Raw genomic sequence first — 19287 nt, forward strand, 5'->3', positions numbered from 1 at the left:
TTCAACGGAAGGTTAAGTCACAAGAGCCCACAGTGTTGGAGATAGTATATTGGCATTGACAGAGATTTGGCTAATGGATAGGAAACAGCGAGTGGGGGATTTTTCAGGTTGGCAACCTGTAACCAGTGGAGTTCCAGTGCTGGGACTGCAACTGTTTACAATGTACGTTGATAACTTGGAGGAAGGAAGCAATTGCACTGTAGCTAAATTTGCAGATGACACAAAAATAGATGGAAAGGCAAGTTGTGAAGGAGATACAACAGTTTACAAAGAGATAATGATAGGTTAAGTAAGTGGGTAAAAAGTTGGCAAATGACGTATAATGTGGGAACATGTGAAGTTATTCATTTCAGAAGGAGAACAAAATATTGGTATTACTTAAATTGAGAAAAACTGTAGAAAGCTGCAACACAAGGGGACTTGAGGGTACTTGTGCATGAAAGACAGAAAGCTGGCACACAGGGTGCAGCATGAAGGCTAATAGAATGTTGGCCCTTATTTCAAGGGGATTGGAGAATAAGAGAAGGGAAGTCTTGCTGCAACTGAACAAAGTACTGGTGAGATTGCATCTGAAGTGAGCAGTTTTGGTCCCGTTATTTAGAGAAAAATATTAGTTCATTGGAGGCAGTTCAGAGAAGGTTCACTGGGATGATTCCTGGTATGGAGCAATTTCTGATGAGGAAAGGTTAAATAGGACTTAGAACATTACAGCGCCGTACAGGCCTTTCAGCCCTCAATGTTGCGCCGACCTGTGAAACCAATCTAAAGCTCATCTAACCTACACTATTCCAATATCATCCGTATGTTTATCCAATGACTATTTAAATGCCCTTAATGTTGGTAAATCCACTACTATTGTAGGCAGGGCATTCCACGCTCTTACTACTTTGAGTAAAGAACCTACCTCTGACATCTGTCCTATATCTATAACCCCTCAATTTAAAGCTATGTCCCCTCATGCTAGCCATCTCCATCCGAGGAAAAAGGCTCTCACTGTCCACCCTATCTAAACCTCTGATCATCTTAAATGCCTCTATTAAGTCACCTCTTAACCTACTTCTCTCTAACGAAAACAGCCTCAAGTCCATCAGCCTTTCCTCATGAGACCTTCCCACCATACCAGGCAACATCCTGGTAAATCTCCTCTGCACCCTTTCCAATGCTTCCACATCTTTCCCATAATGCAGCAACCAAAACTGTACACAATACTCCAAGTGTGGCCGCACCAGAGTTTTGTACAGCTGCAACATGACCTCATGGCTCCTAAACTCAATCCCTCTACCAATAAAAGCTAACACAACGTAGGCCTTCTTAACAACCCTATCAACCTGGATGCCAACTTTCAGGGATCTATGCACATGGACACTGAGATCTGTCCGCTCAACCACACTACCAAATAACTTATCATTAGCCCAGTACTTTGTATTCCTGTTACACCTTCCAAAGCAAATCACTTCACACTTTTCCACGTTAAACTTCATTTGCCAACTCTCAGCCCAGCTCTGCAGCTCATTTATGTCCCTTTGTAATCTGCAACATCCTCCTGCATTGTCCGCAACTCCACCGACTTTAATGTCATCCACAAATTTACTAACCCATCCTTCTACGCTTTCATCCAGGTCACTTATAAAAATGACAAACAGCAGTGGCCCCAAAACTGATCCTTGCAGTACACCACTAGTAACTGAACTCCAGGATGAACATTTCCCATCAACCACCATCCTCTGCCCTCTTACAGCTAGCCAATTTCTGATCCGAATTGCTAAATCACCCTCAATCCCATGCCTTCGTATCTTCTGCAGTAGTTTACCGTGGGGAACCTTATCAAATGTTTTACTGAAATCCATATACACCATATCAACCACTTTACCCTCAGCCACCTCTTTGGTCACCTTCTCAAAGAACTCAATAAGGTTTGGGAGGCACGACCTACCCTTCACAAAACTGTGCTGACTATCCCTAATCAAATTATTCCTTTCTAGATGATTATAAATCCTATCTCTTATAATCCTTTCCAAAACTTTGCCCACAACAGAAGTAAGGCTCACTGGTCTATAATTACCAGAGTTATCTCTACTCCCCTTCTTGAACAACGGGATAACATTTGCTATCCTTCAGTCTTCTGGCACTATTTCTATAGACAATGATGACCTAAAGATCAAAGCCAAAGGCTCTGCAATCTCTTCCCCAGCCTCCCAGAGAATCCTAGAATAAATCCCATCCAGCCCAGGGGACTTACCTATTTTCATACCTTCCAGAATTGCTAACACCCCCTCCTTATGAACCTCAATCCTGTCTAGTCTAATAGCCTGTATCTCATTATTCTTGACAACATTGTCTTTTCCTGTATGAATACTGACGAAAAATATTCATTTAACGCTTCTCCTATCTCTTCCGACTCCTCGCACAACTTCCCTCTACTATCCTTGACTGGCCCTAATCTTACCCTAGTCATTCTTTTATTCCTGACATACCTACAGAAAGCTTTAGGGTTTTCCTTGATCCTACCTTCTAAAGACTTCTCATGTCCCCTCCTGGCTCTTCTTAGCTCTCTTTTTAGGTCCTTCCTGGCTAACTTGTAACTCTCAAGCGCCCTAACTAAGCCTTCACATCTTATCTTGACAAAAGTCTCCTTCTTCCTCTTCACAAGCAATTCAACTTCTTTAGTAAACCACGGTTCCTTCACTTCCTCCCTGCCTGACAGGTACCTGGACTCTGCTTATTGCTGTTTAGAAGAATGAGAAGTGATCTCATTGAAACCTATAGGATTCTTAAGGAGTTTGACAGGATAAATGCTGAGGGGATGTTTCTCCTCATGGGAGAGTCTCGGACCAGTGGGCATAGTCTCAGAATAAAGAGGTGCCAATTTAAGAATGAAATGAGGAGGAATTTCTTTTGAGAGTTGTGAGTCTTTGAAACTCCTTGTCACAGAGAGTTGTGAGGGCAAAGTCCTTGTGTATATTTAAAGCTGAGTAGATTTTTGATCAGTAAGGGAATCAAGGATTACAGGGAAAAGGCAGGAAAGTGGGCATGAGGAATGTCGGATGAGCCATGATCATATTGAATGGTGGAACAGCCTCAAGGGGCCAAATGGCTTACTCCTGTTCCTATTTCTTATGGGATGGATCAAGAATGGTCAATTAAGTAGAATTACGGCCAAAATTAGAGGATCATACTTCATAAAAGTGTAAATTTATTAAAATGTAAAATAATTAAAATCACAAAAGTAAATTAAAATAATTCAGATCTTACAATCTAACTTTTTAATGGTCATAAAATGAGTATTGCTGAAAAAGCAGACATACTGTTGAAGCTTTTCATCTTGGACATCAGGACAGGTTTACAGCAACATCATACCTGGAGGGCTTAACGCTTTCCCCATCTCCTTGGATCTTTGCCCCTAGCCAAGGTTGTGCTTTCTGCTGCAAGGAGAGAAATTAGTGAGGTGTGAGTGTTTGTAATGGCTAGTGTTTAGAAGAGAGAAGAACAACATTGGTGACGGGTGACTGAGGCATGGGTATGAGAAGGTAATAGGCTCTGGGTGAGTGTTAGTACTGGCTGTTCAGATTGGGAAGGGAAATGCCTGAGGAGAGAGGAATGAGCAGAGCTGCAGGTATGTTGTTTTGAGGACTACTGTACAAGAGAATGCTTGGAAAATCGGGTGTGAGATTTGGAACCTGAAATTACTCTCAATTCACTTGTCCTACCTTCATGGATCATTGGTACGTTGTCTCCAAGCTATAAGGACCGCACTACTGCTGTTCACTTCCCTGGCAATTTCCATCCACACTTGCTTGGTTGGAGAGGCTGTCTTCTTCCTCCAGTATTTGAGAGAGCTCACCTCACTGCAGCCCTTCCAATTCTGCAACAGGATCTTCAGGTGGGAGCGAAAAACCTGGGAAGCAGCTTTCCCAGGTCTCCTTCCTATTACTGTGCTTGCAGTAACCTCCGGAATCCATGTCCAGTTGAGGCAGTGTAACTCGTGTCATTGTTCTTCTAATGAAAAATCCTTGCTTTGACAGAATGAAATGTATCATGCTGACTGCATCCCCTGGTTGGTCAGGGAACCTAGAGGTAGGACGCCAATGCCATGGCTTATGAAAAGAGCTGGGACTAAGGTTGCCAATTGATAAATCAGATTCCTGACCCCCAGGTGGTTCACCATTCTGACAGATCCACAAAATCCACTTCAGCCATGTTTCCAAAACATGGACAATTGATTTAGTAAAGTCAAAACAATCAACTTCCTGAATGTCAAAGTGGGCATAATTTTCATTGTCACCAGTGTTTTAAGGTTGTTTTCATAAAGTGTGGTCAACAAGCCACATTCTACTCTATAAAAATTGCAACTTAATTCTTTTTCAATAACACATCCTCATTTATTATTCTGTAGTGTTGATGAAGCTTTTGCTGTGTAACAATATGGATGCAATCTTGGAGGCTGCCAGGGTCTTCGGAAATCTCTCTCGCTCTAAGGAGGTCCGTGACTTCATTGTGCAGAAAAATGGTAATGTGACAATATATTGCAATTGGCATTCTTTGATACAGTGAAATCCTATCCTTCATGGGACTTTGCAACTTCTTGCAAAGGGTGAAATGGCAAGCGGCAAGCATACTTTATAATGGAAGTCAACCAGATGGGTTTCAGCCATCCCCAAAATGTGGATGTTGATTGAATGTTGTCTTTTTCATTGAGAAACATTCCTATATTGAAGGTACCAGCTGATCCTTACATAGTCTTCTCTCCCTGATCCTCGCTAACCCTACCCCCCCTCCCCTTCTTGCTTATTTATTTCCTTCTTTGTTTTCTCCAGGGAGAGAAATGAGAAAACAGGGTTTAAAGGACTAGGCCTCTTTCTGTGTCTCTCCAAGTTACTGACAACATCATGTTATTGTCCAAAATTGAGAAAACTCACTGCTTGTAATTCTGACATTTAACTCCCTTACATACTAGTGCCGGGACGCTTTTAAAGCCTCCCTCGCTTTCGTTCTCTCTCTTTAATGAGTGGTCTCATTTCCCCCAACTTCCTGGCGTGGGGGAGAGACCTTCTGTTTTAAAAGTCACTGCTTATTCTTTTGCTGGTTGTTGTTGTACAAGGATTGAAGAAGAAGTACTGCTAATGCTGCGCCACACCCCTCCCCCCAAATACACACACACACACGCACGCACATTCCCTCTTTCTCCAGCTGTTTGGACAAGAGTGAGAAGCAGTCGCAACAACAGGGACCCTCATTAGTCCCCAGGCCCGAGCAAGAGTGGAAAACAGCCAAAGGGACAGACTGACAGCTGGGAGAAATATAGACTGTTTAACTAACTTTCTCTTGCTTGTGAAAACATCTCTATATAAATGTGTGCACACATAGCAAACTTACACCTCTTTCATCCTCCCGTCCCACACACACAGAAAGAACTAGCTTGATACAAGAACTGTTTTTAGCTTGCTGACATGGGGGTAAATAAATTTGCAGAAGTCAAGAATGTTGGAACTTGACTGTATAATGAAAATGATCTCCAAAATTACATTTTACTTCTGACGTGAAACTGAGTTTGGTTTATTTTGTATTTACGTACTATGTACTAATGATCTGATCTGCTTCTGATACGTTCAGGCTCTTTGGTTTATGTTCATTGATTAGCAAATCCAGTTGTGTTAAGGTTTCTTAGATTTCACAAATCTTGAGAATGATGTCTTTTAGATTGTTTGTGGGCCTAAAATTTTATTTGAATATGGAGGTTTAAACTACTCGAGTTGCTTTAATAAAATTCACTGCTTACTCACAAAAAATCATTCTGTTGTGTGTAATGTTGGTATATTTGTAAAAAATGTTAAACCCTTTTCTTGTCTTGATCCTTTCAGATATACACTGTTAGGATATTGCTTTATTTGTTTCTGTATTGAATCACAGAATGTTCAATAACAATAGATGTTGCATTTATGTTGACTGAACATAATCCTTTTGTTCTTTAGGACCTTTTGTTTGCTTTGTATAAATATGAAAATGTTGAAAGAAGACAGATATAGTCTGTAATGCCAACACAACTAAAGGGGAAGCAGAAAGTAATGGCTAATTTTTAAAAAAAATCATCCCTATTGCCCATCCCTAGTTACCCGTGAGAAGGTAGTGGTGAGTTGCTTTCTTGAGCTGCAGTCTCTGGGGTGTAGGTACATCCACGGTGCTGTTAGGGAGAGGGTTCCAGGATTTTGAACTAGTGGCAGTGAAGAAATGGTGATAAATTTACAAGTCAGATTGGTAAATGACTTGCAGAAGAACCTCCAGATGGTGGTGTCCTTAGGTATCAATTTGCCTTTCTATATGGTAGTATCTGGTCACAGGTTTGGAAAGTGCTGCCTAAGGAAACAAGGTGAGGTCCTGCAGTGCATCTTGCAGATGATGCACGCTGCTGCCTCTGTTTGCCGGTGTTGAGATTGAATGTTTGTGGAAGGGGTACAAATCAAGTGGATTGGTTTGTTCTGGATGGTGTCAAGCTTTTTGAATGTTGTAGCTCCACCCATCCAGGCAAGTCAATAGTATTCCACTACACTCCTGACTTGTACCTTGCAGCTTGTGGACAGGCTTTGGGGAATCAAGATGTGAGTCATTTGCCACAGATTCCCAGCCCTTGACCTGCTCTCACAGCCACACTATTTATATGGCTCTTGCAGTTCAGGTTCTGGTCAATGGTAACCTCCAATGTGTTGATAGTGAGGGATTCAACAATGCTAAAACCATTGAATATCAACGGCAATAATTAGATTCTCTCCTGTTGGCGATGGTCATTGCCTGGCACTTGTGCAGCATGAATGTTACTTACCATTGGTCAGCACAAGCGTGGATATTGTCCAGGCTTTGTTGCATTTGAACATGGACTACTTCAGTATGTGAGGAGTCATGAATGGTGCTGATCATTGTGCAATCATCGACGAACATCCCAATATCAGATCTTATGATGGAAGGAAGGTCATTGATGAAGCAGCTAAAGATGGTTGGGCCTAGGACACTGCCCTGAGGGACTCCTGCAGAGATGTCCTGGAACTGAGATAATTGATCTCCAGACACCACAACCATCTTCCTTTGTGCCAGCTATGACTCCAACCAATGGAGAGTTTCCCCCTGATTCCAATTGACTCCAGTTTTCATGGGTTCCTTGATGCCACACTCAGTCAAATGCTACCTTGATCTCACTCTCCTCTCACCTCTGGTGTTCAGCTCTTTTGTCCATGTTTGAACCGAGGCTGTAATGAAGTCAGGAGCTGTGTGACCCTGGCAAAACACAGTCTGAATGGCAGTGAGCAGGTTATTGCTCAGCAAGTGCAGCTTGATAGTGCCGTTAATGACCCCTTCCATCACTTTACATGATTAAGATTATAAATGGCCGGATTGGAATTGTACTATTTCCTGTGTACAGGACATACCTGAGCAACTTTCCTCATGCAAAGTAGATGTCGGTATTGTAGCAGTATTGGAATAGCTTGGCTAGGGGTGCAGCAACTTCTAGAGCACAAGCCCTCAGTATTATTGCTGGAATATTGTCAGGGCCTATTGTTCTTTCAGTATCCAGTGCCTTCAACTGTTGATATCACGTGGAGTGAATCAAATTAGCTTCTGTGATGCAGGGATTTTGTACTTCTGGGTGAAGATTTAGTGAATATATCAGCCTTGTATTTACCATTCCCAATATCGAGTATCCCCTGATTGCAAGATGAAAATGTAAGTCTTTTATGTCCTCTTCCTCTTTATCCTTTTGAACAACAGGCATTGTAGAACGTGATCTCATCTTGAAATAAAGACAAAACACTGGACCTTTCATTGACCTGAAATATTGGAGGGGATTTTGATCTGACAGAATGGGCGGGTTTGCGAATGAGCAACAGGTTAAAAGGGCAGAAATTATTTACGTGTTGGGAAGTCAGCTACATCCCACTGCCTTTATCTTCAGCACAATCTGCACTGCACAGGAAATCATGCGTGGGACAGGCAGGTTGGCAATTTAATATGTTAAGGGCTCTTATCGGTTTCTTTAATTCTGACTTTAAAAGGTGTGTGCACAGGTTTCCTGGGCTTTGTGGAGCTCGCCAGGGAAATAAAGCGTGAGAACAGAGGGATTTGAGGAAAGTGTGCCGGTGACAGGCACAGATGTCACAGCTGCTTCCTTGCTTGAGTGAAATAAATTAATCACTGACCTCCTTCTTAGCAATGATTTACAATGTAATTTCTATTAGTCTAGAATCTACATAGTTTGATCCACACCTCTCAGCTGTCATTTTTCTGTTCAGCATGGGTGCTACTTGTGCAGCTCTATCTTGGACCTCAGATGGAAAGAAGATGAGGGCAGTAGCACCAGCAGCAGGAGTAGCAGGAACTTTCCCCTTTACTACTTGCTGCTTAATAGGAGAGGGGTTCATAGGATCCCGACAGTGCAGAAGGAGGCCATTCAGCCTATCGAGTCTGCACTGACCACAATCCCATCCAGGCCCTATCCCCATAACCCATGTATTTACCCTATCAGTCTCCCTGACACTAAATGGCAATTTAGCATGGCCAATCAACCTAACCTGCACATCTTTGGACTGTGGGAGGAAACCGGAGAACCTGAAGGAAATCCACACAGACATGAGGAGAATGTGCAAACTTCACACACAGTAACCCAAGCTCACAATTGAACCCGGGTCCCTGGTGCTGTGAAGCAGCAGTGCTAACCACTGTGCCGCCATGCTGCAAATCTGCCCATGCTGTCAGATCAAAATGAGCACCAGCTCACAGAAGATGATCCATCCTCCTCAGGACATGAATGATGATTATCTCTCTGGACATGACTGACCAGTGTTTTAGGAGGCTTGTAGTTTCACATCAGGTGATTGCTGACATTCACAGTCTGTGGGATGATAAGAACGAAATAGGAGCAGGCGTAGGCCATCTAGCCCTTCGAGCCTGCCCCGCCATTCAATAAGATCATGGCTGATCTATCATGGCTCAGTTCCACATTCCCGCCCTCTCCCCATAACCCTTAATCCCCTCTCTTATCAAAAACCCATCAACCCGCATCTTAAAAATATTTAGCGAGGCAGCCTCCACCACTTCAACGGGCAGAGAATTCCAGAGATTCACCACCCTTTGAGTGAAGAAGTTCCTCCTCAACTCCGTTCTAAACCGCCTCCCCCTTTATCTTGAGGCTGTGCCCCCTAGTCCTACTGTCCTTTCTGAGCGGGAAGAGTCTCTCCACCTCTATCCTATCCATCCCATTCATCATCTTATAAGTCTCAATGAGATCTCCCCTCATTCTTCTAAACTCTAATGAGTACAAGCCTAGTTTATTCAGCCTCTCCTCATAGCTCAACCCCCTCAACTCCGGCATCAGCCTAGTAAACCTCCTCTGCACTCCCTCCAATGCCAAAATATCCTTGCGTAAGTACGGCGCCCAAAACTGCACACAGTACTCCAGCTGCGGCCTCACCAATGCCCTATACAGCCGCAGCAAGACCTCCCTACTTTTATATTCAATCCCCCTCGCTATGAAGGCCAGCATCCCATTCGCCTTCCTGACCACCTGTTGCACCTGCATAACTTACTGCCAAGTGGACCAGTTGGCTATGCATTGCCAGTTGCTGTAAAAGTCACCACAGCCTTTAATTTCTTTGGCTTTGTCTCCTCCTAGTAAATAATATTTGTAGAATCTCACAATCTGCTGCTTGCATAATGAACGATGCCGTGTTTACTAAGGTTATGACTTCTCAATTACTGAGGCTAATCACAAAGTGCAGATGCTTCAGATTTGCCACTCTAATTGGCCTTGGAGTTGGAGACTAGTTCAGGGAATTATCAATTGCACCCATTAAGTATCTCCAGATCATTCTGGAATCTTCCTGATCTAAAATCATCATAAATCTGCAAGATTCGCAGGGAGTTAGCATGACGCTTTCATCCTGTGTCTCTCAAACCTCCCTGAGCTCTTCACACTTCAAAGTAGAGTTAGCCTCGTTCGAGACGAGGGCTACACTCTGAAGATGTTCCTGATTGTACGTATGAGGAGGTCAGGCAGCCATGCTCAGAAAAGCACAATAGAAGCTACCTGATCACCAGAGCTGTGAGGAAAAAGCAGTTGAGATGCTGAAGATGCCTTTAGGTGGCTTAACAGAGCTAAATGCATCCTTCAGTTTACACTAGCCAGGATACCTAGAATAATAATGATCTACTTATCTTGCACAGGAGATCTCAGCACTATGAACTGGAGCTCCAGAAGGTGTAAGTTGCTGAATATTCTACCTGCCCACAAGAAAAAGAAATGGTGTTGGAGGAGGTGTTTGATGTGGAGAGTGCAACAGTAGTCACACTCACGACTCTTTGGGATGTCTGGGATAGCCTGATACAGATATCTGACCCCCAATCATTGCCATCTAGCACACAAACTCTGAATCCAACTGGCAAAACCGTCTCCTACAACCCTCCAGACAAAATAACCCCACAACCAGCAGTTGATCACTCTCACAGACACCCATTATTCATCTTTAACTATTCTTCACAAGATGGAAAGCCAGTTGCCAGGAAGCAGGCAGGATTGGGCAATGCAAGAAAATGGAACAAATATATTTTGTAGTTTGGAAATGTAACACTCTGTTAAATGCCCATGAGCATACCTTTGTGCAGCTACAATTCATTACTCTTACTTTTCTGACTACTCCTTCACATTGCTACTTTTATGGCTTCAATACGTATTCCATATCTCCACTCTGCTCAGATGTCTTTGACCAATGTGGTCTGGATTTTGGAGTCCTGGAAGGCCCTGTAAGACTGTGCGTGTGCAGGGCAGACTTGGTCATAGAAGACAACACGTGGAGCTCTGAACGGGGTGAGTGATGGCAGGTGACAAGGTGTCAGAAGTGAAAGCACTTTGAGCAAAGCCCCCACTTCCATGTTCCTTTTTTCCATCTTTCCCGTCATGGCCCACCTGCACTTCCCTGCTAGTCAAGAGCTAGAGAACTCATTTCACCCATTGGTGAGACACTAACGGGTCACAGTAAGATTTCCATCCTACCTAGTTAAGATGGCATTCTGAGTGAGTAGGCCACTAGCCAGAGTCAATGTGGATTCAGTGGAATGCCACATTTGATGGTTCATGCAAGAGGCCACTCTTTTTATAGACTTAGACATTGGTGCAAAGGCCTGAGATACCATGGCATTCATTATTAGAGATGGACTTTCCTTAGGGGCCAGCAGAAATATTGACATCGATCAGAAATCCTGGTCTCTGTCATCCAATGCTGGCAGAATGGCTATGGATCCAATTCCATTTCCCAAAGTTTCTACTTTTCTACTGCGGGTGACAGAAGACCTGGAAGTTCAGTCCATGTATTCCATGGTTGATTATGAAATTAACATTGTGAACCCAGGCAAGATACCTACCTCCTGAGCTATATTGATGCTATCCTGTTGCAAAATGTTCCATTATTTGTCCAAAAAGTTGGGGTCATATAGCAAGTGCAGCACAAGCTGATTGCACCCAGAGCAAGATAGCCATGTATTACTAATGACAGTAGAGGCTACGTAGATCACCGGGGGTGGGTGGTGGGCACGGACAACAGTGGACATATGAAGGGACATATGCACAAGGCATAAAAAGAGGTTTATGAAAAAAGAGGTTATGAAGGGACATATGCACAAGGCATAAAAAGAGGTTTTGGGACAGGGAAGTAAAACAAAATCGAGAAACATAGCGACTTGAGAGATTGGGAGAATCCAGAGCAACAACTGAAAACCTACTCGTTGGCTCAAGTCTATAATTCTGTGCTCGGAAATAACTGAATCAGCCACATTGAATCGACTATCTAAAATTTGTGTAAGATAATTGTTGATGCACAAGATATAAAAAAGGATTTCAGAAATAAAAATGAGAAGATTTGGATGATTGATATTCTTTACTACAAGTTAAAGAGTAGTTGAAACAAGAAACGTGGGTGTAAGACAAATTTTAGCTTGTTAATGTATGGCTAAATCAGGCTGAATATAAAAGTACAGAGAAGTGAAAAAGGAAATAAGAGGAACAAAGAATGTGAGAATAGATTAGTGGCTAACATAAAAGGAAAATCATATATTAAGAGTAAAAGTGTTGTCAGAAAGGTGGTGGGTCAATTAGGAACCAAAATGGAGATCTGTCATAGAGTCATAGAGGTTTACAGCATGGAAACTGGCCCTTCGGCCCAACTTGTCCATGCCGCCCAGTTTTTACCATTAAGCTGGTCCCAATTGCCCACATTTGACCCATATCCCTCTATGCTCATCTTACTCAAGTAGCTGTCTAAATGTTTTTTTAAAAGACTTGCCTCTACTACTGCCTCTGGCAGCTCGTTCCAGACACTCACCACCCTCTGACTGAAACAATTGCCCCTCTATACCGTTTTGTAACTCTCCCTTCTCACCTTAAACCTATGTCCTCTAATTTTAGATTCCCCTACCTTTGGGAAAAGATATTAGTAGGGATGAAGGCATGGCCGAGGTAACTAAATGAATACTTTCCATCAGTGTTTACCAAGAAAGAGGACTATTGCCAGAGTTATCTGGATACTGGATGAGACAAAAACAAAGCAAAGGTACAAGAATGGCTGGCAGATAATTCACGTACATAAATCACCTGGTTTGAATAGGATGTATCCTAAGCTGCTGAGGGAAGTAAGGGTAGAAATTGCAGCGGTTTTGACTGTAATCTTCCAGTCCTCCTCAGATGCAAGAATGGTGCCAGATGACTGAACAGTTGCAAGCAAATGAAACACTGCTGTTCAAAAAGAGAAGGAAAAACCTGGTATTGGTGAAATGAAAGTGACTACAGACATCAAGGGCACATTTGACTGAGTGTGGCAGGAAGGACCTGAGCAAAATTCAAGTCCTTGGGAATTGTAGGCAAACCTTCCATTGGCTGAAGTCCTACACAGTAAAAGTAAGATGGTTGTGGTTGTTGCAGGCCATTCATTTCAGCCTCAGGACATCACCGCAAGCGTTCCTCAGTATAATGTCCTAGCCCAAATATTTCACAAATGACCTTCTCTCCATCATAAGATCAGAGGTGGAGGTGTTCTCTAATGATTGCACAGCATTCAATACCATTTGAGGGCATCTTGAGGGGAATTGCTTGATAGAGCAGACGCAGCACTTTTTCGTTAAGGGGAAGTAGTGACTGACAAATTTATTGGAGTTCTATGAGGATATGTCTAGGGCGGTGGATAGAGGAGAGCCGGTGGATGTGGTCTTTCTTGATTTTCAGAAAGCGTTTAACAAGGTACCTCACAAGAGGTTATTGCAGAAGGTAAGGGGACATGGAGTTGGGGGTAGGGTGTTAGCGTGGATAGAGGATTGGTTGTCAAATAGGAGGCAGAGAGTGGGGGTTAATGGGTGCTATTCGGATTGGCGGTTGGTGACGAGTAGAGTGCCCCAGGGGTCAGTGCTGGGGCCTCAGCTATTTACCATTTATATAGATGATCTGGAGGAGGGAACCGAGTGTATGGTGTCGAAATTTGCTGATGACACCAAGATTGGTGGAACGGCAAATTGCGCGGAGGGTGTGGAGAGTCTGCAGAAGGATCTAGATAGGCTGGGCGAATGGGCCAGGAACTGGCAAATGGAATTTAATGTTGGCAAGTGTGAGGTCGTCCACTTTGGTAGGAATAATGGTAGGAAGGACTGTTACTTACGTGGCGAAAAACTGCAGCAGGCGACGGTGCAGAGGGACCTCGGGGTCCTTGTGCATGAGTCGCAAAAACCCAGCCTGCAGGTGGTCAGGAAGGCTAATGGGATGCTGGCCTTCATAGCGAGGGGGATTGAATATAAAAGTAGGGCGGTCTTGCTGCGGCTGTATAGGGCATTGGTGAGGCTGCAGCTGGAGTACTGTGTGCAGTTTTGGTCGCCGTACTTACGCAAGGATATTTTGGCCTTGGAGGGAGTGCAGAGGAGGTTTACTAGGCTGATACCGGAGTTGAGGGGGCTGAGCTATGAGGAGAGGCTGAATAAACTGGGCTTGTACTCGTTAGAGTTTAGAAGAATGAGGGGAGATCTCATTGAGACGTATAAGATGATGAATGGGATGGATAGGATAGAGGTGGAGAGACTCTTCCCGCTCAGAAAGGACAGTAGGACTAGGGGGCACAGCCTCAAGATAAAGGGGGGGCGGTTTAGAATGGAGTTGAGGAGGAACTTCTTCACTCAAAGGGTGGTGAATCTCTGGAATTCTCTGCCCGTTGAAGTGGTGGAGGCTGCCTCGCTAAATATTTTTAAGACGCGGGTTGATGGGTTTTTGATAAGAGAGGGGATTAAGGGTTATGGGGAGAGGGCGGGAATGTGGAACTGAGGCACGACAGATCAGCCATGATCTTATTGAATGGTGGGGCAGGCTCGAAGGGCTGGATGGCCTACTCCTGCTCCTATTTCTTACGTTCTTATGTTCTTATTTGCCATTCTTCAGATATTGGAGCAGCCTGCAGCAGCATTACGTAAGATCTGGACAACATTCAGGCTTGTGCTGATAAGTGGCAAGTAATATTCATGCTACCCAAGTGCCAGGTAATGACCATCTCCAACAAAAAGTGGCCAAAGGGTCTATTTCCATGCTGTAAACCTCTATGACTCTAAAAGAGAATCAAACATCTCCACTGATGTTCAATGGCATTACCATCATTGAATCCCTAATCAACATCCTGGAATCTTAACTGGACCAGTCATATCAATACTGTGGTTATAGAGTAGGTCAGAGTTTCGGAATTCTATAACATATTTCAGTTGCTGACTCCCAAAGCTTGCGTACCATCTACCAGGTACAAGTGAGAAGTGAGGTGGAATACTTCCCACTTGCTGGATGAATGCGGCTCCAGTAATACTCAAGCTCAGCACCATCCAAGACAACACCGTCTGCTGACTGGCACCAGATCTACACTGTAAACATTCACTGCTTTCATCTGGAGAGGCATACTGTGGCAGCTGTTTATACCATCCACAAGGTGCATTGCAGTAGCTTGCCAAGCCACTTTCGACAGTAGCTACCAAATCCTTCTTGACCTCTTCCGGCTAGAAAGATAAGGGCAACATGAGAACACCACCTGCAAGCTCCCTCCAAGTCGCACATCATCCTGACTTGAAAATATATTGCAGTTCCTTCATTGCTGCCAGATCAAAAACCTGGTACTTCCTAACAATACTGAGTGTACCTACACTGTGTAGGCTGCAGCGGTTCAAGTAGCTCACCGCTACCTTCTCAAGGCAAATGAGCAACGAATGCTGGCGATGCCAGCAACGCTCACCTCTGATGAAAAAATAAAAACATTTACGAAGTCTACTGGCCAGTCAGTTTAATGTCAGTGATGGGGAAACTTGCAGAAACAATATGCTGAATGAGAACTCCGGGAAGCAGTTTCAGTTCAAGTTAGAGATTAAAACTCTAAACATCAGAAACAGGAAAACAACCTGACTCAAGCTGACCACTTCTGATTTTAATGGGAGGCAGGCAAGAGACCAAACTGCTTGCTGTTTGTGGGATGCTAATTTAAATATTATAATGAAGTGGCACATCTTCATTTTGTTGTTCTATTTTTAAAGCGTCCGCCATGTTTCTTAGGCCTCTGGAGATCTGACATTAAAAAGAGGTCAGAAAGGCTGAATCGACAACCACAGTGACCCAGCTTGGGTCACAATCTGTGTGGAGTCTGTACGTTCTCCCTGTGTCTGCATGGGTTTCCTCCAGGTGCTGCAGTTTCTTCCCACAGTCCGAAAGGCATGCTGGTTAGATGTATTGGCCATTCTTAAATTCTACCTCAGTGTACCCAAACATGCACTGGAATGTGGCAACTGGGAGATTTTCACAGCAACTTCATTACAGTGTTAACGTAAGCCTATTTGTGACACTAATAAATAAACTTAAACTATATGTACAGCGCTGCTTGTGGGGCGGGAAGAACATAGAACATAGAACATTACAGCGCAGAACAGGCCCTTCGGCCCACGATGTTGCGCTGACCAATTTTGTACAGTTGCAACATGACGTTGCGGCTCCTAAATTCAATCCCCCTACCAATGAACGCCAAGACACCGTATGCCTTCCTAACTACCTTATCTACTTGATTCCCAACTTTCAGGGATCTATGTACACATACACCTAGATCCCTCTGTTCATCAACACTATTCAGAGTCCTACCGTTAGCCCTGTACTCTACACATCTGTTATTCCCGCCAAAGTGAATTACCTCACACTTTTCCGCATTAAACTCCATCTGCCACCTCTCGGCCCAGCTCTGCAACTTGTCCAAGTCTCTCTGTAAACTATGACACCCCTCTTCACTATGTACCGCTCCTCCGACTTTGGTGTCATCAGCAAATTTACTGATCCACCCAACTATACCCTCATCCAGATCATTTATAAAAATTACAAACAGCAGTGGCCCCAAAACAGATCCCTGAGGCACATCGCTTGTAACCGAACTCCATGACGAATATTTACCATCAACCACCACCCTCTGTCTCCTATCTGCTAGCCAATTCCTGATCCAATTAACTAAATCACTCCCAATCCCATACATCTGCATTTTCTGCCGAAGCCTTCCACGGTGAACCTTATCAAACACCTTACTAAAGTCCATATATACCACGTCAACTGCCTTACCCCCATCCACCTCTTTGGTCACTTTCTCAAAAAACTCAATAAGGTTAGTAAGGCACGACCTACCCTTCACAAAACCGTGCTGACTATCTCCAATCAATTCATTACTCTCTAAATAACTATAAATCCTATCCCTAATAATTTTTTCTAAAACCTTGCCCACAACAAAGGTAAGACTCACCAGAGTGTTTCCTCCAGGCCCAACAGTTAAACCTATCCCCTCACCACACAAATTGTCTGCTAGTTTCTTGCCCATAGGACCCCACTGAACATCATCTGCTTCCTCCCCTCACCCATTATTGGAACGCCCTCATCACCAACTTGTGTTACTTTTCCTCCACAATCTTGACCACATTCCTAAGCATTCAAACTTTCCTACCTGCTTTCCTGGGCTGTGGCCTTGCGCTGAAGGCTTCCCTGACTATTAGGCTTCCAAACAGGAAACGGGAGAAAAAAAGGATTTGTGAAAAAAGAAAAATTGATGTTCAGGGAAATTATATTTTCTGGGTTTTCCAAACTCAAAATATCTCCCCTGCATGAAATATGCCTCTCCGCTAAAATTCAGGCTCATAATCTGCAGGGAAAACAAAGAGGCTGTTGACCAGATCAGAGCTAATAGAGAGTCTGGATTTGTTTAAGCACCAGGACTAACTTGATTTGAGTTTTTTTGATCAGTAACAAAGAGAATGAAGTTGTTGTTGCATGAATGAACTTTCAAAAGGTATTTAATAAAACCACTGCTTATAAAATTTTTCTTTAGGAAAATTGAAGCCTTGGGACAAAATGGGCAGTAGTGGGACAGATACAAAATTTGCCAGGCAATTGAAAACTGGAAGGAGGTATAAATGATGTTTCCCAAAGTTAGGATTACTGTTGTTTTCAATATGTATGAATGACTTGGACTTGAGGTAACACGGCACAATTTCAAAATTTGACGTTGACATGAAGTTTGGGAGTGTAGTAATCAATGAGGAAGATAGTACTGGATTTTAAGAGGCCATTGGTTGGTGGAATGGACAGACACATGGGAGATGAAATTCAACAGAGAAAATTGTTTGATTCATTTGATAGGAAGAATGAAGAGAGATAATACAAACAAAATGGTACAATTTTCAAAGGGGTGCAAGAACAGGGAGACCTTGGGGGGAGTGATTTGTGCACAAATCTTTGAAGATGGCAGGACAGGTTAACAAAGCTGTTAATAAAGCCTATTGGATCCTGGTCTCTATAGAAGCGTAGAATCATCAAATGGGTATAGCACGGAAGGAAGTCTTTCAGTCCATCAAGCCATTGCTGGAGCAGACGAGTGAAGGAGCAGAGAGAGAGCTAAGATTTTACCTGTTAAAAACCAGTTTAAAATAAGTTTAAAGCACTTTGTTCTTTGTAGAACTGTTTAAAGCATTTATTTATTGTATTTACTGCTTTAAGAATTCTGAGGGAGTGGTTAGCAGGCAGTTGTGGGCCATCAGATTTAAATCAGCGCCAGGTTTAAAAGGAGGCCTGGTGTAGACAGCGGGCAGCGTCTGAGCGGGCAGCGGAGTGAGAGGGAAGCAGAGTGAGCTACTAGGGCTTAATATCAAAAAGGGCCGGAAGGAAAAAGGCCAGGTGAGTTCGTTTGAAAAACAAAAAAAACAAAAAAAAAAAAAATTTTTTTCAAAACTACTACAGTAAATAATGGAGGGGCATGTGATGTGTGGTTTCTGTATGATGTGGGAACTGGTGGACCCTAGGGTTCATCCCAGTGACCATGTCTGCAGTAAGTGCAGGTTGCTTGAGGAGCTCCAGCTCAGGGTAAATGAGCTGGCCTCTGAGCTACAGACACTGAGGCTCATCAGGGGGAGAGAGGGTGCCATTGTCAATGGGGTGCAAGTGACATCCACCCCCCCTAGACTGGCTAACTCTAAGGGTCAGGGACAAGAGGGGGCTACTGGGAAGAGGAAGGGGGGTGAGGAGCGGAGGCCTCAGCCTCTTAATCTGCATAACAGGTTTGAGGTTCTTGCTTCCAAGTTGGACGAGAACGAGGCAGGTGAGGTTGGTGAGCAAGCTGCACATGGTACAGTGCTGCAGCAGGACATAGGCAAAGAGAAAAGGAAAAGGAACGTAGTAGTTATTGGGGATAGTGGGGTGAAGGGTATTGACACTGTCCTTTGTCACAATGACAAAGTGCACAGAAGGGTGTGTTGTCTGCCTGGTGCTCGGGTACGGGATGTCGCAGCTGGGCTGCAGAGGAACCTGGAGTGGGAGGGTGAGAATCCGGTCGTTGTGGTACATGTGGGTGCCGGCGACGTAAGCAAAATGCAGACTGAGGATCTGGGGAGGGAGTATGAAAAGCTTGGAATGGAATTAAAAAGTAGAACCGACAAGGTGGTTATCTCTGGGCTACTGCCTGAACCGTGTGCAGATGGGCGTAGGGTTGATAGGATTAAGGAAGTGAATGGGTGGCTCAGGGATTGGTGTGGGAGGAATGGGTTTGAATTTATGGGGCATTGGCACCAGTATTGGGGTAGGTGGGACCTGTTCGGGAGGGATGGGGTTGGTCTGAACCGTGCTGGGACCAGAGTGCTGGCGAATCGAGTAAAGAGGACTGTAGACAGGGCTTTAAACTAATTAGGGGGGGGGAGGGTGTGAGGGTAGGTGACCTTACGAGGTCTAAAGTT

At 43.9% G+C, this 19287-nt stretch overlaps 1 protein-coding gene across 3 annotated transcripts in view; it reads left to right on the forward strand.

Annotated features, from left to right (window-relative positions):
- Positions 1–19287, forward strand: part of armc2 (armadillo repeat containing 2) — a 146177-nt gene that overhangs the window by 110143 nt on the left and 16747 nt on the right. For all 3 annotated transcript variants that reach the window (XM_080192867.1, XM_080192868.1, XM_080192869.1), the window contains one exon: positions 4394–4507. In XM_080192867.1, the coding sequence (XP_080048993.1) occupies positions 4394–4507 (114 nt within the window). The remainder of the gene's footprint in view (positions 1–4393; positions 4508–19287) is intronic.

Source organism: Carcharhinus amblyrhynchos, chromosome 7 (assembly GCF_965287045.1).
Source record: "Carcharhinus amblyrhynchos chromosome 7, sCarAmb.v2.hapA, whole genome shotgun sequence".
NCBI lineage: Eukaryota > Metazoa > Chordata > Chondrichthyes > Carcharhiniformes > Carcharhinidae > Carcharhinus > Carcharhinus amblyrhynchos.